The sequence below is a fragment of the Lonchura striata genome, chromosome 3 (genome assembly GCF_046129695.1).
Source record: "Lonchura striata isolate bLonStr1 chromosome 3, bLonStr1.mat, whole genome shotgun sequence".
Classification (NCBI taxonomy): Eukaryota; Metazoa; Chordata; class Aves; order Passeriformes; family Estrildidae; genus Lonchura; species Lonchura striata.
Window position 1 is genome coordinate 83,316,054 of NC_134605.1, and position 27,843 is coordinate 83,343,896.

The 27,843-nt window shown below is 36.4% G+C and overlaps 1 protein-coding gene across 1 annotated transcript in view; it reads left to right on the plus strand.

The window, feature by feature from the left end:
- COL12A1 (collagen type XII alpha 1 chain) overlaps positions 1 to 26,663 on the plus strand; it is a 98,121-nt gene extending 71,458 nt beyond the window's left edge. Inside the window, exons 50-66 of the mRNA XM_021553745.3 lie at positions 1,185 to 1,327; positions 1,694 to 1,803; positions 6,827 to 6,976; positions 7,384 to 7,461; positions 8,051 to 8,137; positions 8,981 to 9,034; positions 9,553 to 9,648; positions 11,044 to 11,097; positions 12,023 to 12,076; positions 13,253 to 13,306; positions 14,394 to 14,465; positions 18,910 to 18,945; positions 19,046 to 19,112; positions 20,668 to 20,856; positions 21,879 to 21,947; positions 22,982 to 23,152; positions 25,577 to 26,663. Of these exons, the coding sequence (XP_021409420.2) occupies positions 1,185 to 1,327; positions 1,694 to 1,803; positions 6,827 to 6,976; positions 7,384 to 7,461; positions 8,051 to 8,137; positions 8,981 to 9,034; positions 9,553 to 9,648; positions 11,044 to 11,097; positions 12,023 to 12,076; positions 13,253 to 13,306; positions 14,394 to 14,465; positions 18,910 to 18,945; positions 19,046 to 19,112; positions 20,668 to 20,856; positions 21,879 to 21,947; positions 22,982 to 23,152; positions 25,577 to 25,758 (1,666 nt within the window). The 3' untranslated portion in view covers positions 25,759 to 26,663. The remainder of the gene's footprint in view (positions 1 to 1,184; positions 1,328 to 1,693; positions 1,804 to 6,826; positions 6,977 to 7,383; positions 7,462 to 8,050; positions 8,138 to 8,980; positions 9,035 to 9,552; positions 9,649 to 11,043; positions 11,098 to 12,022; positions 12,077 to 13,252; positions 13,307 to 14,393; positions 14,466 to 18,909; positions 18,946 to 19,045; positions 19,113 to 20,667; positions 20,857 to 21,878; positions 21,948 to 22,981; positions 23,153 to 25,576) is intronic.
- The last annotated feature ends 1,180 nt before the right edge of the window (positions 26,664 to 27,843 follow it).

The following is a 27,843-nucleotide window of genomic DNA, read 5'->3' on the forward strand; positions in this document are numbered from 1 at the left end:
CCAACAGCATAGATTTTTGCAGTCTAGGGAAATATAGATAATACCAGTTTTTCAACTGTCTTGCATTGATAGACATTGCATTTAGGATAAATTGATGAAAAGACAATAAAAAGATAGGCTTCATATTTATTTCAGTTTTTTAGAAATATTGTGGTACATAGTTTAATGTTTGCTCAAGAGGTGGAATAGACTTGTCAGAGTATTTTGGGCCCTTATTTTTCATGAGAACCCAGAAAATAAAACTCTAGACTGAGTCAGCAAAGCAATAAACTCATAGAGGCATAGTTGTTTCCATGTCTGAAATAACTTGTTATCCAAGTTATAAATTGTATTGCTATATCTACTTTAATATTTGAATTCTTGTATTGTGCTGTATGATGTTGTTACCTCAGTGATATGGTTTTTATTGCAGTACTCCTAATTGTATGGATTCATAAGCTTTGTCCAACATACAAAGCAGCTTCTCTTTTCATTTTAAGGTTTTTGTGTTTATGTTCATGTGACTAAATCTTCTGAGCTCCATTATAATGGTTAAGGAGAAGCAGTGATTACCACTTTTCTTGCCGTCCTCTTCCTCCATTCTCTCCTTTCCCCTGCAGAAAATTCTGGAGGCGATTTCATGCATGTATTTATGAACTTTTGGCTCTCTGCTTATTTAATGTGTAACAGTCCATATATCAGAAATTTAAACCTGAGCCACTAAAGAATGAGCTGGAGCCCAAATGCAGCATCAATTGCAAAGAAGAATCTCTGTATCTGTGCCTGAAGGGCAGCAATAGTTAAATGCTGTTGCCTGAGTGAAGCAGGCCAGATGAAAAAAATGAATAAAGCTGTGGCCTGTTTTTTTTTCCTGTACTTATCAACAATAAATTTAAAATGTGTAGTTTATATAGAATTTTGCCACAAGAATACATACCCAAGAGATCTTGGTCATATTCTGGCATCCTCTTTAATTGTGGTGCTGGGACCAACTGAAGACAGTTGTGAGTTCATCTTAACAAATCATAGTGTTTTTATATCACAATGTTTTTTTCTATGAGGGAGTAGTTAAAATGCTCTGTTCCACTAAGTGCTGTGGTTTCCCTTTTACTCTTGTGTCTTTTCTTTGAAAATGAGCAAATGATGATGATCTAATTTCATCATGTGTTTCCATGTGAAAAAATGTCTTTGTATTGTCTTAACAGGGAGATTCACCCAGAGGGGTTGCCACAGGCATACACTATCATTTTGTTATTCCGTCTTCTGCCTGAATCCCCCAATGAGCCTTTTGCAATTTGGCAGATTACAGACAGAGATTACAAACCACAAGTTGGAGTTGTGCTTGATCGTAAGCATGATTATACATATTGCATGGAGAAGTTACATGTTATGTTACTTTGCATGTGTTCTTATCAAATATTTCCAAGCCCAAAGCATTTCTACATGCTAAAAGGATTATACATTTTTAGTTTTAAGAAATTTCTTTTAAACTTTGTACATCTATAGTTCGACTAAGAATAATTAAACTGCATTTCAACTTTAGGGTTAACTCTAAAATCAAAATACATCTATATACTTACAGGTCATTAAGATAATCTATGATTTGTGTTTACCCTAATAAGGGGTAAATTAGATCTTTATCTATAAGGTTGTATTAGTATGGTGTTTTCAGTAGTATGCATGAAATGAAATGTATTATTTTTATTTATTGCAGCTGCCAGCAAAGTGCTGTCATTCTTTAACAAGGATGCAAGAGGAGAGGTTCAAACTGTAACTTTTGATAATGATGATGTAAAGAAAATCTTTTATGGAAGCTTCCATAAGGTAAAGGATTGAAATTATGATGTTGCTTTCTGAAGCACTGTTCTTTTAAATAGAAGAAAGCCAAGCACAAGTCCCTCTCAGGTGATTGTATCTGGTTTTTGGATGGTATTTTAAGCTGACATAAGGACCTGCAGATCATGTAAAACAAGATCTAAGAAGTTATAGGTCTTCTTTAAATCAATGTAAGAGATATGTCAAGAATTGGTTAAGATTGTGCAAGTGGAGGGATATATCTGAAGAAGAAACTATAGTCTGGTTCCTGCCACATGAAAGAAGAAGAACAAAAGTTAAAGTGGAAGAAAGGAAAGGAAAGGAAAGGAAAGGAAAGGAAAGGAAAGGAAAGGAAAGGAAAGGAAAGGAAAGGAAAGGAAAGGAAAGGAAAGGAAAGGAAAGGAAAGGAAAGGAAAGGAAAGGAAAGGAAAGGAAAGGAAAGGAAAGGAAAGGAAAGGAAAGGAAAGGAAAGGAAAGGAAAGGAAAGGAAAGGAAAGGAAAGGAAAGGAAAGGAAATTGTGGTGAGAAAAGATTGCGTGGGAGTAATGATTTGAAATTATTCAGAGCAGAGGAAGATACAGCCAGAGAAAGTGAGAAGGCAGGGAACCAGTGTTGGGAGGTAAATAACATATTGAATAAGATTTGTATGTTTAACAAACATAGTACATGTGTATGTATATATTTAGTAAATATTTTTTTTTTCTTAAAAACGCTGGGCTTAAAATATTCCGATATCATGTTGACTGAGGAAACAACAAGAAAGTGAACGCATAAAATGTTACTTTACAATTTAGAATGAAACTTACAGGTTTTGAATTGACAAAATGGCTAGTGAAATCTTTACATGTGTCTGCATCTGCCTTCATTTGTCATAGATTTGTGCTTGCATATCTAATTTTGTACACTAAGTTATGAAACTTTGATGTTCCTAATCTTCTTTACCTCTAGTCATGAGAAAGTGCTTGACTCAGGCTACATGTACACCTAAAAATATTTTTAAAATGTTTTCTTGCTGTGTTAAGTATATATGTTTAAGGCAAGAAAGTGAGCTGAAATTGCAACATTTTTGGTTAGCTGAAATGCACATTCTCATATTTTCATTTATCTCCCTTCTATTTAGTTAAATTCTCATCTGATGACTAAATATGGCTTGAGTATAGCATTTGTTTTCTTTATGATACCATCTTCTGCATGACTTGTCATTACCAGCATTCCTTTGAGGATACTGATAAGGGGTTGCCTCTGTCAACTTCCAGATACTGTAGGCCAAATTGTCAACTGAGCTTTGCTAGACTGAAAGCCAGGAAAGATAACTGGTGCCAGTATTATAATGTTTTGTGACTTCATCTGTTTAAAACACAGGTGATTATGAAAATAACACAGTATAAAAGCTATTGGTTTCCTCAGAATTTGGAGTAATTCCCCCAAACTGGTCTTATATCCAGGTATTATTGTTTTAGAATTTATGCCTGGTTAGTTTAGAATTTAGGCCTGATTATTTTTGACTATATGAAGAAATGTTTATGTCATTGATTTTGTAACTGATAGTTAAGAGTAGCTTTGGGTCATATGTACATTAAGCAGCCTTTATTTTGCCTTTGACATTTGCCTTTTTTTTTAATAGCTTAGTAGGACAGGACAATTTTAAGGAAATATATGAATCTACTGGGTTGAGAAAAACTGTCAGTAAAGGGTAGGATGTATCTTGTTTTGGTATGAGGGTTGAGTCATCCCCAGGTACTGTTTAGATGCAAAGCATTGTGTAGCATGCCTCATTTTAGATAACACTGTGAGAGCTGACACATCTTCAGGTCAGTAGTGTGGAGCTCTCTACATCTCTTAAATATCTGTTGCTGATTTAGTTGATGTTTAGAATCACATTTTCCTTATAGTTTCTTTAAATCTGATAGAGCTGAGCAAACTTATCTGACAGCACTTGCAGTGATATTCTGCTCATTTATCAGAGCAAATGGGGAAAAATCTGTGACCCCTCCTAGCTGCCAGAAATTAGAAGTTATGTAAAATTGTTTATTACACTTGATAGTAAAAAAAAATTACAGGGCAAATAAAAATCAAAAATTTGGTATCATTTTAATAGCTAAATACACAAATACATATGGAGAGAAAGTGATCCTAAGATGCCAAAAAATGGACAGGAGTAGCAGTGACTTTCAAATTATCTTAAAGCTTTACAATTACAAATTCTTGCTGAAGAGACTATTTCTTAAAAAAAAATTCTCAGTTACTTAATGCAATGTGTAATTCCCCATCTTTTTTTCCCAGAAAGGAATCAAAAGTTCAGATTTTGATAGTATTTAAAGTAGCTGGAAAAGCCTTGGTTTAGAGCTCTATTTGGGAGTTTTCACCGTGAAACAAAGATGACTTTTCTGGCTTCTCTCCAGATGATTACTAAATTTGCTGTCTCAGTCAGGTTGTTAATGATGGCATAATGAGCTTCCCCAGCCCAATTGCTGAGAAAGCCTTATGTATCATCTGTAATAATGGATAGCAGTGGTTTCAGATGGATGAAGGAAGGAAGATAAGATTAACACATTTCTAAAGGTACGTTTGCAATTTCTCCTACCATCCTGTTTCAAAGAAATGGTGAATCTTTGCAATGCAAGGAGAGGTTTTCCAAAATATTAAACATTTTTGTAGCTTTCATTTGATGACTTACTGGCTCATTCACTAAAGTACAGTTAACTACACCTAACTGTGGGGAAATTTACTTTGGCGTCCTTGAACAGTCTGTGTAGTAGAGCCATGGTGAAAGCTGTTGAATCTGGCAAGTTCAATAGGAAAAATTCTGACTGCCTGAGACAGTCATTAAATTTCCAACTGATGTTTTGGAGAGACAGACAGCTTCTACTTGCTTATCCTTACCACACTAGACTTCCTTTTAGCTTGCCATTTTGCAGTAGTTAGCAAAAGGAAATTTGATAATGAGAGTATCTTTTTCTCCTGATATACATATGGGATATACATATTTGCTTGGCTTATTGATGTGATTCACTTAGCAGCAGATCAGAGCACCATCAGACTTTATCTTATAAGGCAGTTGGAGAGAAAAATTAAATTATGTTTTATTTCCTAAAATGTCATAAATAAAATAAATAGAACTAATCAGAACAGTTTCTTTATGCTGGTGTGTTAGAAACTGTTGAAAACAAAATAAGTTGGAGTTGAGTACAGAGACGTGTTATTTATTGTAAACACCAGATGCCTCCTTTAATTAGATTTATTGCCTAGGCCGTGAGATTCAGGCTGGAATTCAGATCTGGCAGTAAATGTAAGTTTAACTGACTGAGTCAATGACCTGGGAGAGCTCTCCTTATTTTTGATTGTTGGGATTGCTTCTTTGGATGGATAGCTGATGCTCAGCATTTATTCCTGTTTGAACCTTTTCAAGCTGATCACATTCAACATTCTGATGTAGATTTACCCTTCCTAAATTGTTTTTTTGTGCTAATGAAAATATAATAATCTATATTTGCTATGCAATGTGTTTTATTTTATTTAAATTGTGACAAATACTTAACATTCCAGTAGAAGGACTTGCATATTAAGTACCTGTCAGAGCTAGCAAATTACATCTGTGATGTGTTTAAACTGGATGATGCAGTAATAATTTTTTATTATTATTTGTTCAATGAATATGGTTGGGAATTTTAATTACAATCCCCACTTGTATACACAGCACTGAGATAAAAAGTGTAAGCACATAATTTTTAAAGAGTTTAGATAAGCTGTGCTGATGCCTTGGAGACAAGTCTGCATGGGAAAATATTCAAAAGGGAAAAAAAAGTAAAAATTCCCAGGAGATTGTTCAGGCACTTATTGACTCAGGACATTTAGGGGAATCTCTCAACTTTATGCCAATTTTTAAAACAGTCATCAAATAAGAATATGCTTCTGTATGTTTATGTACTGTGATAAGAGAAGATTTAAAAAATAAATACATACTTCAGGGATTCTTTACTCCTGATCTTAATGTGTTGATACTTTAACAACTACATAGATATTATAATGATGTATATGAAATATGTGCTTTCAGTAAGGTATATAAAGCCCCTGAAAACTTCCTGTTGCCTGAAATTGCTCTTTTATCAACTGCGTATTAGACATGCTCAAGTGGCCCTTGCTTATTTCTCAGAGACCCCTAAATATTTTCTGTGCTGTCAGAGAAATGCTGAAAATTAACTTTTGTAACATTTGCCATAAATGTTTGGAAAGATAATATTTGCTTAGGTTTTGTATGTTCCTCTGTTTAAGGTTTACTATGTTTTCCCCAAGCACTTCATTCTTGTCTCCTGGTAAACGTACTCTCTCTTCATTACAATTATTCCTTTCTTCCTCCTAGGTGTCTTCTATTTCCAATAATGAATCTCTTCCTCTTCTCTGTTTCCCCTTGTTTTGGCATATGTTTTTGTAACCAGATTTCTTTCATGGAAATTCTCTCTTGCATCTTCCATTATTTTGTCTTGTTCTGGGCAGTTTTCTCCGGTCATTTCCTGGATCTCAATGTAGTTAATACCTCTGGTTGAGTCATCTGTGGAAACTGAACTCTGTATCTTTGGGTCTGAAACAATCCAGCCTCTGAACTACAGAGTCAGTTAGCCAGTGGGCAGTCCCAGGCTTATAAACGTCTTGTGTGGTCCCAGCCATCAGAAGAGAACAAGAAATGCTTATATTCACTTCCTCTCAAAAGTTTTTATTTTTTTACTTTTATGCCATCTTAAAAAAAAAATAAGGCAAGTTTTTAAAATCGTTAATAATAGTTCAACTATTACATTAAATAGTATTTCTTAGCTGTGCTTGTGTGTTCATCTTATTGACCTTCAACACATTCTAAAGAGATTATAAATATAATAGACTTTCCGTAAGTTTGAATGTTTCCACCAGTTGGAAGTAAAGGATGATTACTGGGAATAAAATTTAAAACAGTACTATTGAATCAGTTAAATGCTATTAAGGTGTTAAAGTAACTGTGCCTGTGTGCTGTGTCTCAATATTTCATTAAACTTCTTTTCAGGTCCATATTGTTGTAACTTCATCAAATGTTAAGATTTACATTGACTGCAGTGAAATAATGGAAAAACCAATTAAGGAGGCTGGCAATATCACAACTGATGGCTATGAAATACTTGGGAAGCTTCTAAAAGGGGACCGAAAATCAGCAACAGTAAGCAACAAATATGAATCCATTCATCATTGCAAGACTTTGAAATTTTCTGAGGAGAGAGATTAGGGATTATTGGGAAAACACTGTTGCATCCGAAGCTTTCAAGCATCTGTACTGTCAAACCCAATGTACTTAACTGAGAAGTTTAGTCTTTACAGCTTCTTGTTCTAGCAGAATTGCAAGAACAAAAATGTAGTAGCTGGAAGTTGCACTCAGGTAAACTCAAACAAGGGCAGGAATATTTTTCTATTAATAGGGAGAGCAGATAGTAATTGAGTGCATTTACTGTGGATACTCTATCATTGGAAATAATGGAGGAGTGATTTTTAATGGTAATGTCAATAGATTTCATACTTAACAACACACCTAACTTAATGATCTTTCAAGAGTGTTACTTTCTTTTACAGTTAGAAATCCAGAATTTTGACATTGTGTGCAGTCCAGTTTGGACTAGCAGAGACAGATGCTGTGATCTCCCTTCTATGGTAAGTATAAATGAACAAGAGGCTATCCAGAAAAATGTTATTGACAGTAAATTTAATAATATTACTATTAGGCTGCTATTAAACCTTGTACTGACAACACATCTAAATCACAGCTGTCAGAGCAGCCCTTCAACTTATTTCAAAGTTTTGTGTCTGAGACAGTATAGCTGTAATGCTAGATTTGAGCCCCTTAGAAATTGTATAAAAAAAGTTTGTTATATTTGTATTCCAGTGATGTTTCAAATTCTGGGCATTATAAATGGGGAATTTATTTATTTATTTATTTAATCTGTTCTTGGAGTGGCATTCAAAAAGTAACTCCTCTTTGTCAGCACAAGCTGATTGTCAAATGGATATAAATACTTGAACATTTTGCTCGTGTCTCTATCGTTAATGCCTAGCATAGCTCACAGAGAATATTTCTAAAAATATAAAAGATCCTGTAGAAACATTTCAAAACCACAGTTTAGCTGAGTTTTACTTGGAAACAGGGTAATGGAGAAACTTCCTGCTATTGTTTCAGAAAAGCATGCTGCCACTGAGTACATTTCTTTAAAAGGACAGTAATAAGTTGTGATTAAATTTTCAGAGAGATGAAGCAAAGTGCCCAGCTCTTCCAAATGCTTGTACCTGTACTCAAGACAGCGTTGGACCTCCAGGACCTCCTGGACCAGCTGTAAGTTACCAGCTGTAACTATTCACAATAGAAAAATTCTATGATTTTTATATTTATGGAAGTAGTTTTATGTTGGTCTGTGGTTTTGTGAAACAAATGTCAGTCAGAGACATAGTTTCTATCAATATATCCTTAACAACATGCTAATCCATCCTCTATTGATGAACTCCCACCACATCTAACTTGCTTTTATGATGTTTTCCTATATTTCCAGTGTGATCACTGAGATTAGCTTCTCATTGTTTGAAAGGCTGAAAGACTCTGGCCCAGTCTCTTGCACATCATGTACAAGACATTTTTAATGGACTGCAAAAATATCCTTCCTAAATACAGAGTCCAGATTTCACTCCAAGGAAAGAGTCTTTACTCTGTCTGGGAAATAAATGACTTTTTTTTTTATGGGGACAGATATTAATTTATGTAATGGACATAGTGCTATCAATTGCTTTGAATATTAGAGAGTAATAGTCAGCCTAGTAGTCATATTTTGAAGCTATCAAAAGTGCTGCATGAGGAATCTAAAGCCCAGTTAAGTTGTCTGGTAGTCTACTAGAGATGTATTCAGAGTTTTTGATTAATATAAATTGAAGTTTATGTCTGCAGAGACAAAAATCCAAATAATTTTTCATTGGTTGAATTGGCAAGGCTGAAGCTGCTGTGGTTTTCCCGAGTTCCTGATGCATATTTCATTCTACTACATTTTTTAGCAGTACAATCTGTACACTTCAAAATTTTGGGTCTTCACTTAAGAGTTTGTTAGAGAGAATTCATAATGCACATAAGTATTATTCACCTTTGCTTTCTGTGTGTGAAATATATTTTCTTTCCAAATACTCAATTTAGGGTGGCCCAGGCGCTAAAGGTCCCAGAGGTGAAAGGGGTTTGACTGGATCATCTGTAAGTATGTTTCCCAAAATTAAACTATAATGGTATTACTACAGGTTTACCTGTTGAAAATTTTTATGCTTAGTTTTAGTCTAAGAATGTAGATTAAAAATTTAGTTAAAAATATGCCTTTATGATACTTACGTGCAGCCTACCTATTTGAGACTATATATCACAGTCTATGTAGCCTCAAAGGCCTTGACCACATATCAGGATACTGGGATTATGTCATGAGAGTGTTGATACACACTCTGCAGCATTATTGTTCTCTCATCTGTACAGAGGACATGGCAATACTTCTAATTGGCACTGCCAGAGGGCATGTATTGGCCTGAGACTGCCAACATGAATCAGAGAATAGCTTATGAAAGAGTGTGCCTCTTGAACAACTATTTCCGCTGTTGTTCTGAAGTATTAAATGTGTCTTCAGGCTTCTGACTTACCTTAAGTGTCTAACCCAAAGGATTTTGCAGTTTTGGATTTCAAACAGGAGTGTCATTTACAATGTTGTTTTAATTCTCTGCTTTAAGGGGCCACCTGGTCCTCGTGGTGAGACAGGTCCTCCGGGCCCTCAAGGTCCCCCAGGTCCACAGGGTCCCAATGGGCTGTCAATCCCAGGCGAACCGGTGAGTGCGCCTTTTGAACACCATCAGCGGGCAATTTGTGTGGAGCCAGAGCTGCCCATGGGGATGGTGGTCTTGGGAAGAGGGTGGCAGCTTTGCCAGAGCATTTGTTTGTCCCTACAATGCAGTAGTATTGTGAAACGCACCTCTTTCTGAAACAAGTCTCTTAATAAAATAGTATTTTCTGTCCTGAATGTTAAATGTGCTTATGGGATTCTAATGAATGGAAAAGTCTGAGTGCAGCAATGTGAGTTGTGCCACTCTGTTGTCAGTCTTTTCTGTAGAGTTGCTAGGCATTCCAGTTTAAGGACTCAAAACTATCAAACTGTGATAGAGAAAAATGAAGCATGCAGTATTGCTGCAAAGACTTTTTCACAGACATATATTCAGCTTCTATTGTCTGGCTTAAATCAGTAGCTAGGGGTTTTCTTAGCAACAGCATCCATATTTTCGCAAGATGCCATTTCTGATTTCATGTGCATGCCTTCAAAGTCAGAGTAATTCTTATTAACACTGATGAAGTTTCACTATGTTCTGGTTTTTATAGAAGACTACATGCTTGACTCTTCTTTGTGAATTTATTAAGGCTGTTTTTGCCATATTTCAAAAATAATCACCCTAAAAGCAAGAATATGATTCTGATGTTTCCTATTTAGGATTAGCTTGAATTTTAATATATTCAGGAGTTTTTTTCATGAAGTCTTTGATCAGAATATAAAGTCTATGGAAAGAAGAAGCAATGTCTAATTGCATACTGTGTCATTTTTTATTTGAAAATTGGTTACCTGCTCCATCTCTAATGGAATTTGGGAAATGGGAAACAAATTATGCTTTAAGATAGACATTAGGAACACCTGTTTTTTAAGGACAAAGTAGAATGATTTTGTTACCCTGTGTAGTTTCTTTTCATGCTTTTTTTTGGTTATACACTGGGAGGAAAAATTTATTAAAGATGATCTAGAGGTATCAAACAGCAAGAAAGGAAAAGCATTCCTCTTACATGTGTAATGTAAATAAGACATTTATTTGTTCACTTGAAAAAGTCTAAAGAATGAAAACACCAACATTAATGGAATTTCTCATTAGCTAACAAGAATTTAGAGCACTTTGAGTCATGTACTTTCATTTTTCATATCAATTGCAAACCACATTCTCAGTCTATATTTACAAATACCAGTTGTTAATGCTGGATTATCATGCAAGCCACTGTAAAAAAAATAAATATTTTATTGTCAAGTTTAGCTCATGTGGATTTGGACTGTGCATTTATACTACAGTGCTGTAGCATATACAGAAGGCCAGCTATTTGTGCAAGGCAACAAATTGCTTCTTTATATCCTCGTACTCTTTGTGTCCTAGAAGTATGGTGTATTCTGTAATAATCTGTGAAAATTATAGGGTCGTCAAGGAATGAAAGGGGATGCTGGCCAGCCTGGACTCCCAGGGCGATCGGTAAGTTGATACTTGGACAAGGTGATTTTGCTCTATTCCTGATTCAATTGGCTGCTGGATAGCTGTCTTTGACCTCACTAGGAGCCATAGGCTCTTCTCATACCTCCCTGGGCCACAGTTTTGGAAACACAGTTACCTTACACTTAGAAATTTGAAATGAAGGCAATAGTAAGTCTTTCACAACATCAAATGTGAAAAATCCAGCTGTGCTTGGTCAAGCCAAATGTCCCTCTGGACAGCTGAGAATGCACAATGACAGACTATTTGATTAGGAAGAGTACTCTGATAATTCCCCAGGAAGGTCTCTCGTCTTCTGACCACTTGCAGTTAAATGTCTTCCTATAATAAAGATTGCAGAACCTTTGCTGCACCCTTCTTTAGCAATGTTGCCTAATTACTTTCTACTTTTGGAATTCAAATAGCTTTGGGACATTAATTGTATGCTTTCTGAAAGAAGAAAACAATATTAAAGTTCAGTTACTTGTAGGTTTCTGTATTGTGAACTATACAAGGAAGAGAAAAAAGTTCTTTTTTAATTTGCCATATTTATAGATTATCTAAGATCATTGATCTGGACATGTCATGGCATAATGAATATTCCTTGGTTACTACTTAATTTTACTGATGATATAAAAAATTACATGAGGAATGCTTAAGTGTTGTGGTGGACTTAGTTTCATGTATCAGATAAGGTCAGTCATGGGCCAAGGGCCTTGTATTCTTTATCTGTTTCATTAGTCCTTATAACCCTGAGTAGTATACTATTAGGGAGTAGTAATGTCCTGTAGGAAGCAATGCTACATGTCAGTGTACAATGACATTAGACAGAAAGGAGGGAAGAACATATATACTTGATATATATGGAATGACATAGCAGTTGTGTTTGTTCTGTCATTATACAATTTCTCACTCTTTCTCCCTCCAGGGAACGCCAGGTTTACCTGGTCCACCTGGACCAGTGGGACCTCCAGGAGAAAGGGTAAGTTTTCCTCAGTTTATGTTCTGAAAAGACCAAGTAATGTCATTTTTATGTTTTGTTGGATTTTTCCCATTCTTTATATATCTTTCAATATTCAAATGTTTTTTTCAAGAGGAGTCCTTTTATCAGCATCCCTTCTGGAGAGACACAAGCAGAAGGAAAACACTTCAGGGGTGAAAATCTCTCCAGACAGCTATTGGTAGACATATAGGTTCTGTAAAAATTGCCCTGCTTCCTCCCCTGACTAGATTCTCAGCTGCCTTCACCCTTAGAGCAGTGTGTCCCCTGGGCAGGGCTCTGCTGAGGGACTCAGCCCTGCTGTCTTCCCCACATTGTTGCTGCTACAGGGAATCCCTTTGAAACTCTGCTTATCTCAACATCTGGGAGATGCCATATTCATAAGGAATCTGTCTGTGCCCAACTTACTGTGAAGGTTAGACTTGCCCCTAAACCTTTGGCTTCTTTGGATGGAGAACTCAGAAATGTCTTCCTAATGAAGAGCATGTACACTGGTTATTTCATTGTGGAGCTGCAATTCCATTATTTAAATTGGAGTCAAGTAAATCTCTTTTGTTGTCACAATGGAATATCACTTTTAAGATGACTGGAGCAATTATTTGCCCTTGCAGTCAAAATTAATAGCTGATATATGCATTTATAGCTGTCCTTTAGTGGGAATTCATAGCTGGAAAGGAAAATAGATGACTGTGTGATAGCCAGTTGCCAAAGAGGATACTGTTGGATTGGTGGGTCATGGACCATCAACATCAACTTGTGAATGCTATGTTGGATTACTGAAATGGGATTTCTCAGCCTTCATTCTTGCAGGGGAAGTATCTGAGAGCGAGGGGGCTCTCCGGTTAAGTATAAACCTCTGATGGTCCAGTTAAACTGTGAAAGAGAGAACAGTGAAAAGAGAGATTTTGCTCCACTGGGATAGAATAATGATTCCTTTTTAAAAAAATATTAAAAAAAATTTATTTCCTTTTCAGTTACTCGAGAGCAGCTGAACATCTAAAGTGTGTGAAGCTCATTGTTCCATAGCCTTCTCCAGCATGATTTGTGATAGCTATTTTATAACTTGTACTGTGGATAGGTTTTAGAAGAAATGCTAGTAGTAATCAGGGGTATTGCAATTATATAATTTTCTGTAATCTTGCTTTTGTTTTTGAATAGGGTTTCACAGGAAAAGATGGTCCCACAGGTCCCAGAGGCCCACCAGGACCAGCGGTAAATATAATTTTGTCTTTGATATATTCTGAATTAAGAGACCTGAGCCAAGGGAGAGCCACATTGACATGTTCCAATTCTGAAATGGATCCTTTGCTCAATCTTCTAAATGGGTCTGAAAAACTCTTGGTAGAAGGTGAGCAGATAGCTGGGCAAAACATATATTCCCAAACACTCGTAACAGTGATTTTGAAACTGATTTCTGCCAGGGTAAATAAGTGAAAAACTAGTTTATCCAGCTCTTTAGCCATGATCTTTAAGTGAATAACTAGGTCTTCTGAAACCAATTGGCTTATTGCTTGTACACTGGTGAAAACAAACACTGTTAATACAAATTTTTCTTGACCAGGGTATTTGAGGATTAGTTTTTGCTTACAGAGCTGCTTCATTGTGTTTTGTGGCACCATGCTAGAAAAGAGGCTGGCTGTTAGAGAAAAGCCTATGTTGGATCAGACAGCCTGAGATAGGCAATTTTCTGCAGCCCCATGTCACCAGGTCCAACCTATAGCAAGTTGGAAGGTGCATTTCCAGAAGGCAGATGAACACAGAACACATATTTGCATTACATATGTAGACAGCACTCTCTAAGGCAGGGTATTATCTGCGCTGGCCCCACACCCCCAGAATTGTCTTTCTTAAGTTCTTTTGTGAATGTGCAGATGAGCTTTTGTCCCGTAATCTGGTCTTTTAATATTTTGTATTTATCTACTATCACTACAATGGCTTATGGTCTTCTTTTTGTGGATTTTTATGTGGATCACAGATCTGCTAGGCAAACTTAGAAGGCCAAACTGTTTTGTTTGCTTTAGGAATCAGTCATTGACAATGATACCAAAAACATATACACACTGATACAGTGTCAAAATGCCGTTAAACTGTGGTGTCACATAAAAGAACACATTTCCAAGAAAAAACAAACTATTTATTCCATAAAAAAATTTCAAGCCTGATATGTACCTAACAGAAAAAACAACGTGATAGGAACTTCTTTCAATATTGCTTAGTACTCAATACAGTAACACATTTCTTATTAGTGCTTAGGTAAATGTGCATTTCCACAAATCATTTTACATGCCTTGTGTTACAGGGTGCTCCCGGAGTTCCAGGAGTTGCTGGCCCAAGTGGAAAACCAGGGAAACCAGGAGATCGTGGGACACCAGTAAGATAATGATACACTTGGAGTATCAAATTTAAAATTACAGTCTGTTGATGAACATGAGACTTCTGCTGCTTTAAATAGTTGTCTTGCACTTATGATAGTGGTTAATACAGTGGAGCTGACCTAAACCCACAAGTCTTTTTTAAAAAATAATTTTATTTTTACAGTATGCCATTTTGCTGAGTTTAATAGTTGGGGCTGGAAATTGTAGTCTCTGGTTTCCACTAAGAAGATTGTAGGCTATTATATGCCAAGACATATATTCATTCCTACACTGCATAAGCATGGAAAACTAGGTCAGCAAAATGATTGTAAAGTCTTTACACTAGTGCATATGTGTGTAGTAAAAAAGTGATAAAGTGCTGAAGGTAGACAATCTTTGATAATATTACATAATCAGTTCTGTTTTGCAAATGTTTCATTATTTTTACAATGTTATTTCACTATTATTTAGGAGTGGTTTCTGTGGGTTCTATTCAAACATTTAAAGTGCTTCCTGAACAGGGAAAAAGATCAGGAGGTGCTGCCTCCCACCAACAGTTTCAGAGAAATTTAATTTGATTCATTCATAGGATCTCTGAGAAATTATCCTTGAGTCAGGAGTGGAGACAGCAAGTGAAATGAGAACTCATTCATTACTTGTGGATAACATATGGCAGTCATCTAGAATTTTCTATCCTGCCTCAGTGTAGTGGTATATAAAAAAGCTGGATAATTTGAAAGAATATGTAGTATGCTGGGAAACTTGATTGCCATGAAGTGGAAGCTCCCAGGAGCACCTGGAAGCTGGGTCATTTTCTCATGCACAAATTGAATTCAATCTGTGTCTGCCAGATTCTATTTCTCCTTGTAGTAGAGGACATGGAGTGTCTTAGGAAGGTCTTGACACTTTCCTGCCTATAGACGTAAACGGCTAATGGGATATTTGTGCTTGGTAATATGTTGAATAGACATGGCTGGAACACAAAGTGCTGTGCTTTGTTCATGAGGGAGTCTTAAATTGTCAGGTGTATCTGATTTTTCCTTCACCTGCGACAATTGATAACTGACCCAGTTCAGAAGTAAAGATGTTCTGAAAGTAAATAATGTATTTAGAAGGAAATTTGGCAACAAGCCCAGTTTAAAAGGCTTTTGCAAAGCAAGACAGTCAAATCTTGTCCAAGCACCATGTTTAAATTCTCCTGTACTCTAGTTCTTAAGAGTTCCTTTCAATTAGAAATAAATGTTTTCCCCTGCAGTCTTGTAATGGGACACTACGCATCATATTTACCATTTCTAATGTTTCTAGAACAGATCCCAGCAGGAATTCTGGCTTGTACCTTGGTACAGATGTTTTATCAGATTCCTGGTGGACAGAATTTCAAGGCCTTCCTTTGTTTGCAGTATTACAGCTGCCAAAGGTGCAGCCTGACAGCCAAATGCAACTTGCACTGTCAGGAATCATAATTCTGCCTGAAGAGAAGGATAATGAGGCTTCACTTTGCCTCTGGTAAATACAATGAATAAATAATTTTTTACCAGATCCTGCCAGTTTTTCTTCTACCTGAACAATCTGTATTGCTAGTACTATTAAATGAAAGTGAAAAGCCCTGCAAACTGAGGGATATTGCATTCCAGGTAAAAGGTATACAGTTATCTGCAAATTATGAGCAGCCTTGGTGTTCTGAAGTTACTCCCAGTGAATGTGGTCAGCTGGAGCTCCTTCCTGATGTATTCAATACCACTAATGTGCTAAGCTGAGGCAAACCACACTGTAAACATTTCTCTACCTCACTGTGTACTTATACACTAGAACAACTAAATCCTAGAAGTGTTAACTGAATTTTCATGGAAATAGGAAATTTGGCTTTTTGGTCTGCTTACAAATAGCTCCAAGAGAAACTTAGGTGTTTTTTCCAGTGTAGCAGCAAAATGACTGAAAAAGGAACCATAAGAATACAAATGAGTTGGTAATTTATTGAGAACTGTATGCAGATTATCCTTGAGTAGACTAAAATATCTGTTAGAGAGTTAGAATTCCATAGTGGTTCATACACATATCATAAGGTAAAAACCATCAACAGTAAGAAAGACTCATTAAACTAGAAGAGGATATTGGTTCAAGAAGAAATGGATATGTTTTCTATGAATAAATATAGTGGTAAATAGAAGATGTTGGACTATTAGAGAGGAGACGTTCCAGTGCTTATTTTATAGACTGGAAATTGTAATGATGGGTAGGCAGACTAAGTTGTGTTAAGGTAGAGCTGTCCTGTTTATAAAACAGACTCTCTGACAACAGGGTCTGACTTAGTTGATTTAGACAGTTCCTGGGAAAACTTGCATTTAAATTTAATAAGTAAGGTGCTATTAAACTGAAGTCTCCAGGATCAAATAAACTGAAAACCTTTTGAGGGTAGTCCAAATCTGTTGTGAGTTACATGCAGGTTTTGAGAATTTTGCATTCTCTGCTGTCATGTGTTCACTGCTTTTGCATCCATCTATGCAGATGTCCTAGATGAAGCCTCAAAAAGGCGCTGCTTTGGGAGCAATGAGCTGGTGGTTCTTGAGGAAAGCAAACATTCTTTTGGGAAAAACAATTGAGCACATTATCTTTAAAAGTAAAAATAGCAAAACTTCCTTTGTTTTGTCCTCCTTCAGAAGTAGAACTATGCTGCAGCCCCAGCCTTCATCCCACAGCTCAGAAAAATCCCACATGCAGCATAAACCAAGTTTTCCTTGCACTGACCCCAAGTGACTCCCTCGCTGCAGGATAGCAACAAAACAGAATGCCAGCAGCAGCTGCTGTTTCTCAAAATGCTGTCAAGCAGTAGGTTAAACTGCACTTTTTTGTCTATTAAAAGAAAATGAACTGAAATTTAAGAGGCATATAACCAAGTGGGAGGAAGATGCAAATAGTAACTCAGTAATTGCAGTTGTAATATTTTTTTAAAAATTTATTTCTAAAATATCCAGGTGCAAAATGCACTTTATTGTTAACACGGCCAGTCTGCCTCTAATCTTCAAATTTTAAAGTTAGTTCCAAATAGGCTGTAGACTTCCAGCCAGAAGGCTGAATCAGTGTGTATTTGCAAGGTCACAAATTGAGTAACGAGGCTCATTTTATTTCAATGAATTTTAAAACTGACTGACATAGCATTAGCATTTTCCTAGCTGAGGGACCTTGTTGCCTTGTCTTGCCTTGCTTTGCCTCCCCTCTCTGCCTCCCTCCTTACCTAGTGAATAAACAAAAGGCATACTGTATGATTTGCTTCTGGTAGAAGGTCATAGTATGAAAGCCATAGAAAGAATGAGAATAAAACAAGTATGTATTATGAACACGTACACAGCAGATAATTTCAAAGGAAAACACTTGCAGGAAATAGAAAAATTGGCAAGCTTCAAACAGAAAGAAAAGCATGAATAGTTTCTTTACCACTTTCCTCTTCCAGATTTTCATGTAATAGACTAGTGCAATTAAAACCCTACAGTTCTGTTCAATGAATATTTCAGGTACATGTAATAGTTTATGAATGAGATATTAATGTTTGCTTATTTGGGAATCAAATTAAGGTTTGTTTAGAGTTTCAATACGTCATCTTTTACCACAATGTTAATTACTGGAGAATGACAGACAGAAGTGTCATATTTTCCTGATGGTTTTAGTTGTTACTATTTTTTATGGTATGGCATTTGCAAGTCCATAGTCTGTTTCAGCATATGGCTGTAATAAACTAAAACTAAAAGACAAACATTTCCCCATGGACTTCACAGAATAAGAAAAGTATAGATGAAAAGCAAAGGACAGAAGAGAAAAGGATATTCATCAGCTTCATGGGTATATTTTATACATATTAGCAGCTGCCTCATTGGTGGCATAATTTATTCCAATGGCACATTTATGGTGTCACCATTCTAAATCTTTCATTTACATCTGTACAATTAATTTTGCAAGAACGATCTGTTATTCATGATGCAAATGTACCGTATGACAACTACTTAACTCGATGATGGATGAACTGTCTCATATTTTCTGTGGCATGTCATGGGGTAGGTGTGTGCAACTCTGCAGCAGAGAAGCTCAGAGACCACACTAAGCTCACACCCTGACATACCCCAAGGGCATTTGTCTGCCCAAACCCTCGACAGAAGTCTGTGAAACAGTGTCACCACATTCGAGAGGTGTCTGCTGTGACCTCAGTGGAATGATTTGCTGTTTCATGTTGTTGAAATTAATTGCGGGTACTGCAGGAATGTTATGAGAAACAGCTGCAGCCCACACTTGGCCTTTGCTTTGTTAATGGTGATAAATACATTCCTTAAAGAAATACTACACTGTAAAAAGCAGCAACACTCAGGATGTGTGTGTTACTATATAGAGAGCCACGCAAAGCAGCAGATGACCAATTGTTGGGGTGAAATAACATAATCCTTCAGTTGCTTAATTTTTACTTATTCATTTTAGGGTGCACCTGGAATGAAGGGAGAAAAAGGCGACAGAGTAAGTCTGCTTAAAAGTCCTCATAATTTTAAAATTAAACACCATGTCTTTAAAAGTACAAAGTACTAATGAAACACTTGTTTTGCATTTGATTATTTAGGGTGATATTGCTTCTCAAAACATGATGCGAGCAGTTGCAAGACAAGTTTGTGAACAACTGATAAATGGTAAACAGTGTTGCTTGCTTTGTATCCCATACAAGTAATTAACTACTTTCTTAAAAAGATAAAACAATGGTTTAAATTTGAAGTGACAGATATTGGCCACAGAGCACAGCAAGAGCTTGATAATCTGATAGCTGTCCAATGCAAATGATTTGGTGGAAAAAATGTAGCAGCAAATTTTTGCCAGATCCAGAGGCTAACTTGATAATCACAGAATAATAAACTGAATTGGAATTAATCTGTGATCTTTGGAAATACATATGCAATTTTAACATTCTGGTGAGGTTTCCTTTGTAATTTTGTTCCAAAATTACTTCATCTTTTAAATAAAATCGGTATATATTTTCTCATTAAACATGTTTTAACTTCAAGAGAAGGGAATCAGTGAGAAAACGATGCTTACTGCAGGTACTTTGACAGCAGGGAAAGACAGATGAGTGGTGGAGTAAACACTGTGTACAGAATAAGTGATGCTATGCAAGTAGAAAAAATATTTATTTGGAAAAGGACTTAGAATTCAATTTCAGTCCTCTACTGCCACATAGTGCAGCGCTGCAGCCCATGAAGTTGCTCTCTACAGAGGCGTTCTTTCTGATCTTGAAGCAGTGCTTTTGCTATCAGTAGACCTGCCAAAAAAGACAGAGGTAAACTGGTTTTCAATATTATATTAATTACAAGGTTGAGTGTTGACTGAGGAAAGCAGATATACCTTTTGGATCTTTAAGAGTGCCTGTGTACAGGAGGAGGACAGTATGTCCTTTGAAATGTCTGTGATGGTTGCTAATAAAAACATTTCTATTCACCATCACGGAAGAAGTAAAGTACATTTGTGAATATGAATGAATAAGGATATGCTTATAAATAAGGATATCATGTCCAAGATCTAACATTTCTTAGAGCGTACCTGCCTCATTTTTTTTGTGTTCAGCTGATGTTATGCTAGGACAGTAGGACAGACGCATTATACTAATCACATGTGTCTCTCCATTAAGGCTTCCTTCCTCCATAGCCTCAAAATGGTGTTTCTTTTGTTCACAAATCCTTTTTTTTGGAAATGAAATTTGCCCATATGCAGAAGGTGTATAGGTGCAAGCATGCACATCCTACAGGCTTAAGAAAATGACTTCATCGACTGTGCTGCTAACTCTACACATGAATAATTTATATTGCCTGTAGTAGCTGCAGAAGTCTGAAAGTACATAGAAATATGATCCTAGTTTTAGAAGTGGAGCAAATCCTTTCTGTTTCTCAGAGTAAAAACAACCCCTAAATAGAACTCCAAGAGCAAGAGTATTGTAAAAAATTGCCTCTTTTTTGATTTGAATAGTTCTATGATAATTGTTTTAATGTCATTGGCTTCCAGAAGTTCCCTTACTTTTTTTCCCTGATCCCCTCCCTCCTCCATTTATGTTCAGTTTTCTTATCGGATATTCATCTTAAGTCTTTCTAATTAATCTGTACTCATTTATTGAATAGAAACAAGAATGGGGTTTAATTTGTTCCTTCCCATTCTCATAAAAGATTTTCACTCATTTCACATTTTATTTTTCTTTTAAAGGTCAAATGAGCCGATTCAATCAAATGCTGAATCAAATCCCGAATGATTATTATTCAAACCGAAACCAGCCAGGGCCACCAGGTCCACCTGGTCCCCCAGGAGCTGCTGGGACAAGAGGAGAGCCTGGACCTGGAGGAAGACCAGGATTTCCAGGACCTCCTGGGGTTCAAGGACCACCTGGTGAAAGAGGTGAATAAATTCCAAGGCAGCTGTACTGGGGACATAGTGCAGAGGTTGCCAGAGGAGCAGTCTTCTCCCTTTACCATGTTGGACTAGGAAGCCCTGCTAGGCCAGTTGGATTGCCCAAGGGACACTGATGTACTGATGGACAAGATTAACTCGATCAGTGTTTTCCTGATTCTCTCTTGCTCAGGTTTCATGAAATACAATTTGGTATAGCATTTTGGCTGCTGTCTGAGACTTCCACATAATATCCCAGGAAAGCAAATGTTCTCAGATCTGTTCTGGCACTATACAGCTGCATCTTGAAAGGCTGTTTGGAGTAAGACAACTCTTTGCAAAGTAGAACAGTGGTTAAGAGAAAAAACTAGTCATTAACAAGTATAAATGTAGGACTTTAAAGAATTAGATCAACACCCTTAGCTCCTTACAATATTCTGAGGGAAGGAAGAAGATGAACTGAATGTAAACATATGGGTAAACCTATTTTACATCTATCTTGGATCACTGCAATCACATGGGGTGTCCGTAGTGTACTCTTTTGTGGCCTTTGCTTATTTCCACTACTCTACTATAGCATAGACTCGGTGTTATGTTTTCTAGGATGTATTTTATGCACTCTTTTAAAAAAGCTAGGAATAAATTAAGTTATTCAGAAGAACTTCTTAAACTTTTTTGATTATAACTACTCCTAAGAGAGTGCAGAAGTATACAAGACTGAAAATACCATTCTGATTTTAGTTTAAAATTAAAATCTGTGGTGCTTCAGTATCTCAAAACTTTTCTATGTTTGAGAGAGTTTATTCATGTTAAGTTACATCTACATCCTATTTTATTCTTCGGTTACTATATTTATATCCAAATTATTTTCCCAAATTCACATTTGAACATATGTAGAACATAAATTTCAATCACTCTTGTTGTATTAAATAATGGGAAATAAATATTAATGTCAGTGAGAGAATGTGAAGAAATATATGTTGATGTGGTTTTCTTTCTTTGATTTTAATTGCCTTTGTATTATTCTGTAGGAATCCCTGGAGAGAAAGGTGAAAGAGGGACTGGATCCCAAGGACCACGAGGTTTGCCAGGACCACCTGGTAAATATTTTTTGCTTAATCAGATTACATCAAAGTAGGAGAAAAGCAAATATTTCTTCATAGAGAACCAGAGTTGAAATGGTGAATGAAATCCTTTGCCCACTTCATGTTTTTGACATATATTAGAGTTTACTCTAATAAATTTGTGGGATATCACCACAAAAATAGCAATTTAGAAAGATTTTTGGACATGGCTAATAGGTGTTTATCTTTTAATTTAGTCATCTGGCATGCTTGTTAATGTGAAAATGTGTTTCATGAAAATACATTGTCCAAATATTTGACAGCTATTTTTCATAAGTCTTATCAGATGATTCTTTTGTAGTATGTAGGTTTTTGGTTTTTTTTACTTGCTGGACTACAAAATACTCCTGAATGCAGAGTTACCAGATAATAGAGACAGGTTATTTGATTATTAATTTTGATTTTTGTGTTATGAAATTTTGTTTACACCTTAGCATGAATCAGCTGCATCACTTGTTTCTGCTTGTAGTTTATTAGGCTAAAATGGCTTTTCATTACAGGAACCATAATATGCTTGCAGCAAATTGTAGCCCCAGTTATTTGAAGCTTTACTTTTCTGCTAACCATAATAAGATTGGTTCCAAAACCAACATTACCTCATCTATCCTGGGGCTACTGGGCAGTATAATTGATGTACTCCTATATTTTAATAGAAATCCAGTTTCCTTGTTTAATCTAGTAGTTTCCCTTGAGATCATCATATCTTACACAAAGGGGAAATTAACAAGAGAATACATTGACATTTCTTACTTGGCTCAAACCTTACTAAATTAGTTTCTAAGAATAAATACTTAAATAAGCCACACACAGGGAAGCAACTCATGATGAGTCACATTTCTAGATTTCTTTTGTATTTCCTTTGTTGACCCCCATACAGCAAAGAGTGCGAGTGCTTTCTCACCAAAGACAGCCTGGGCTGTGTAGTCTAGACAGAAGTATTATTAATTGTTTTATTGTTTATTATGTCTCTTAAAGAAAACAACCTCCCAACCTCTCAATTCTAAAATTAGGTCCACAAGGAGAATCTAGAACTGGTCCACCAGGCTCCACAGGATCACGAGGACCACCAGGGCCACCAGGCCGTCCTGGCAATGCGGGTATTCGGGGTCCCCCAGGGCCACCAGGATATTGTGATTCATCCCAGTGTGCTAGCATCCCTTACAATGGCCAAGGATTCCCAGGTAGGTTATGAACAACTTAACCTTGCCCTAAATAGCCTTCACAGATGTGGCTGTTGATATTGAGCTGCTTTACAAGAGACAGTCCTGCTAATCTGAACATAGTGAGTCAGGAGGAGATGGGTGCAGTGAGCAGGTCTGCCTCATTGTAATGTGCAAGTATATGAGCAGCCATTAGAATTTGGTGTAGGATTACTTGATGCTATGCATGGTTTGTTTTAAATAGGAAGTAGTGAGTAAATATTTTAGCCTTGGGGTTTTTTTTGCTTTTGTTTCTGTTTTTTTTTTTTTTTTTTTTTTTTTAATGTAGATGGTTACTAGCTGGTAGTGTTGCTCATAGGATTTAAGTGACGAATTTCTTCTCTTCTTTTTTCCCCCCTCTATCACCACCCCTTCCAATCGTCTTCAGAACAAGGTTGAATTCTCCATGTTTCTCTTGAAAAATAAAAGGAATGCTGTGGTTGGCAGTTTCCATGTGTCTCTTTTTGAGCCATGTCAGGATTATTTATACAAAATTGATTACTGAAATAAAATTTTTCCATAAAGGAAATCTGTTTGGTAATAACAGTGCAGACAACTGAAAAGCTCCACTGTCCTACAATATCTACCAAGTTAAACGCCATGGAGTCTCTGATTAGCCCTGAGTCATATAAGCCTTCCACTTTGTGACATTGCTCAAAGCAGTAGGCTGCTTCTGGAACCAAAATGAAGGGTCACAGTGACCACCAATTTTTGACTGGAAAGATTCTAATATATTTTAACATGGGGATCCTGTATTGGGGACCACAGTATTGTTAACAAATTAATATGTATGCCTTGCCAGATTAGTGTATGTGATACTACTATTGGATATGGTTTGCTGTTAGTGTAATTGTGCATGTATCCATGAAAAGCAAAAGAAAAGAAAATATATATATATATGTACACACTTGCAGACTCAGTGATACTGGTTAAAGAGCCAGGTGGTTGTGCAGATCTCACAAAAAAATTCTTATTTAAATGAAAAATAAAGAAAATTGAGTGTGTGATTCAGCAGTGTTTTTTCTAGCAAGCAGCTATGTATACATATATAAATATATGCCAAAGACTTAATTGTTATGTATTTAGTTGGATGAAAGTATGTTTTTGCACATCAGATGGACTTTTTAAAAGACTAACATCATCTTTGACCTGTTTCAGGTTTCGGCTAACACATTTTCTAAGTCGCCAGTGCTGCTTACAGTTTGAATACATGAAAATCCTGTTTCTGAGATGTTTGCGCACGTGCTTATTAGAAAATGAGTCCGTATGGATATTTCACCACGGATATGGTTCTTGAACCATGTTGACCTCATAGAACGGGGAGATACTTTTACTAACACAACTCATGAATGAGATAAAGGACAGTGACGTCAATTCATTAAGCCTATTGCATTTCAATAATAAAATAGACAGTCTTTCTTTTTAAAAAAAGACCTAGACCACCAAAAAAACCTCAATGGCAAAGGAGGCTTGTAAAACTACTAACCAGCAAAGGTAATGCCATTAGAAGAGAGACAGATTTAACCTGGAAAATGAGAAATAACTTATGTAAATAGTAAACTAATTGTGGCTTGTAGATGATTTGTATGGGACTGTATCCACTAAAATCTGTTAACAACTCTATGTGATACTTTTGCATAAAAGCCTGCTGCTGCTTGCTGTATGCCAGAATAACATCTTTGACAACTTATGAAACCTACCTGTCTGTTGCTTGTTACCAACATGTCTGAATTGGGGCATATACCTTTTTTAATGTGTAATCTTGTTGGATCTGTAACTGCAGTTATAAATACCAAAGTTTTATAATAATTTTTCTTCTGTTTTGCTGTAGTTTTTGGTGTTCCTGAAGCACCAGCTGTAACTCGGTTTGTTACGAGGAACAGCACGACAAAATGACATGTACTGTATATTGCCGCTGGTGATAGTTATGTCTATACTTACTTTCCCATTCTCAGAGAAAATTAGCATATGGCAAACCCATCTCTTCATTTTACCTGCTCCATGTCTTCTTTTAATTATGCAGTTTAAAATAAAGCCCAATGCTTAGATTTACTGAAGTAGCTGTAAAATAGTAATTTTATTTGATTTTCTTGGTTTTGTTTGGTTTTTTTAGTAGTTTTACCATGATTTGTCCCTTGCATAATTTATGACTCTTTCTGCACTGCTTTGTTTATTATAAATACAAAGTCTTTAAAGATGACTTTCAGACCTTTTATTATTTTACTGCCAAAAAAGCATTCATGAGCAAACCTGAGAAATACCCCCAGTGAAATAATTATTTATATATTTATTATATGAAAATAAGGTTGAACTAACATTATGTAGACAGACTAACTTTCATTGCATATGTGGATTCAAAGACATGTGGTAACTATTATGTTCAATCGGACAACTATTTTCAACCAGAACCATACGTGCCTGAAAGTGGACCCTATCAGCCTGAAGGTGAACCCTTTATAGTACCTATGGAGTCAGAAAGGAGAGAGGACGAATATGAGGACTATGGAGTTGAAATGCATTCACCAGAATACCCTGAGCACATGCGCTGGAAAAGATCACTGTCAAGAAATGCAAAAACAAAACCGTAAAAGATCTGTGTGTCGGTTTTCTTTGGTTGCTGTTTTTTTTTTTTGTTTGTTTGTTTGTTTGTTTGTTTTGCTGTGCTTGCATTTGCAGATACACACAGGGAGAGTGCATCATTCCGTTCTGGTCTTTTCAAATCAGACGCACCCCTGTTTTGTATCTCGCTTATGTGGGGATAGCAATGTGTGTACCCAAACACTTCATGTTGCTCTGGAAATGCTTGTAAAATACTGTTGCTTATAGTGGTTGCATACAGATTAAGGTGTGCATTCAGTTATTCCAGTGCTGCCTTTTCATTAAAATAATGTAACAACAAATTCATAAAAAAAAAAGAAAACCAAAACAGAAATAACCACAGTGCTGTTGCAAATTTTCTATGGACTGTCCGCTTTAGCTCTACATTTTTCTTCTTTTTCAAATGCATGTTTTCAGTTCAGTCAGATCACAGGTCTGCAATATCTAGTTAAAGAGAACCAAAAATTTCCCTCTCCTTCCAGTATCATTGTAATTTTCTTCTATTCTGAGTTACAATCTGCAGAGCATATACTGCTCTTATACATCTCCTCTAAACACCACAAACATTAAGTAGCTGAAATCATTGTATCAGCTGGGTACAGTTTAATAATGACTGAAATCTCCTTGTTTGTAGACACAGTTACATTTATTCCAAATTGCAGTCAATCCTGCAGAGATGGAATTGCATGTTTATGTTGTATATTTAGTATGGATTTTTTTTTTTTCCAGAATACAATGTTTCTTAGTTACCAAAAGCAGTTGGAAATTGTTTGCAAGACTATGGATATAGAATTGCTGCTTTTATATTTTAACTGCAAATTGTGAATTTCACTGCCTTATATTATTTATTTCTGAAATGAAAGAGGCATTTTTCAATAAAACTACTGAAAATGTATGTGTCTATTCATTTTTTGAAAGGCATTGTGGGACTGATGTATTTGTATTGTATTAGTGTTACTTGCTCAACAATCTGGAAATGCCAGATATCAAAAGTCAATTAGAATGGGAATAGTCTAATAGGTATTTGGGCTGTGGTGGCTAGAGGCGGTGGGGTTGAAAGCAGGAGATGCCTCCTCTGTCTGAGGTGTGAATAACTTTTAAGAAATTCAGTCTGCAAGGTTTTTGATGAGGAAAATGAGATTGACTGTGAGGATTAAGTGCTGTCTTTTGGGGGATTTCTGGTGGATGGCTGCTGTAGGGAGAGACTCTCCACTTGAAGAACTACTTGAACTGCAGAGAGTGCCTGAAGCTACACAGCCTCTCATTGCTGGTGTGCTGCGGCAGCACTGACGTTAGCAAAAAGCTTGAGGAAGCAGGGTGTGGTGTCTGCCAAGCTCCTTCCTGCAGGGACTGTAGGAGAGCTGACTCCTCCCTGCTTGGGTGCTCATCTGTGTTCACAGATTTTGATCTGACCGCAGTAGTGGCCATGATGGAGCTTTACCTGCAGAGGGTGATAAGAGTGATTTGGGAGAGAGCAACAGTGGGCCAGGAGAGTTACTTGCTAACTGAGGAGGAAAGAGTGGACTGTGGTGATGCTTCTTTTCCATGGTATCTCCACTGTCTTCCTGATAAGTAGGAATGGCTTTTGCCATAGGAGCTGGAGCAAAGCCTTTTGACTTAACTAGGAAAGCCGGAGCTGTGTTTCTTAAGATCATGCAAGACGTCTGTCACAGAAGTGAAGGTAGATGTGCTGACTGGCTTCCTGATCACTGAATCTTACCCTGCACTGGAAGCTGCATGGTAAATTAGTGTCCACAAATGGAAATTACTCCATAGACTGCCTGACTTGTTATCAGTGAAATGAAATAAAAACAAATGGCATTTCAAAGAGTGATCCAGATTGCATCCACATGTCTTTTAGACTAATTCTGGGTTGAACTGGGTTGAGGAAGGAGAATCAAAGCTATTAATTCTTTATATTTTTTTCTAAGTGTTCAGCAGTTTCATGTACAATAAAGGTATACGTCAGGCAGTAAAAGCAAAAGATACTGGTAGAAATTTGGAGAATTTAAAAGGTTTATATGAATTGTATCTAACAATAATGTCATCTTGCACTGATCTTGCATCTGTCTGTT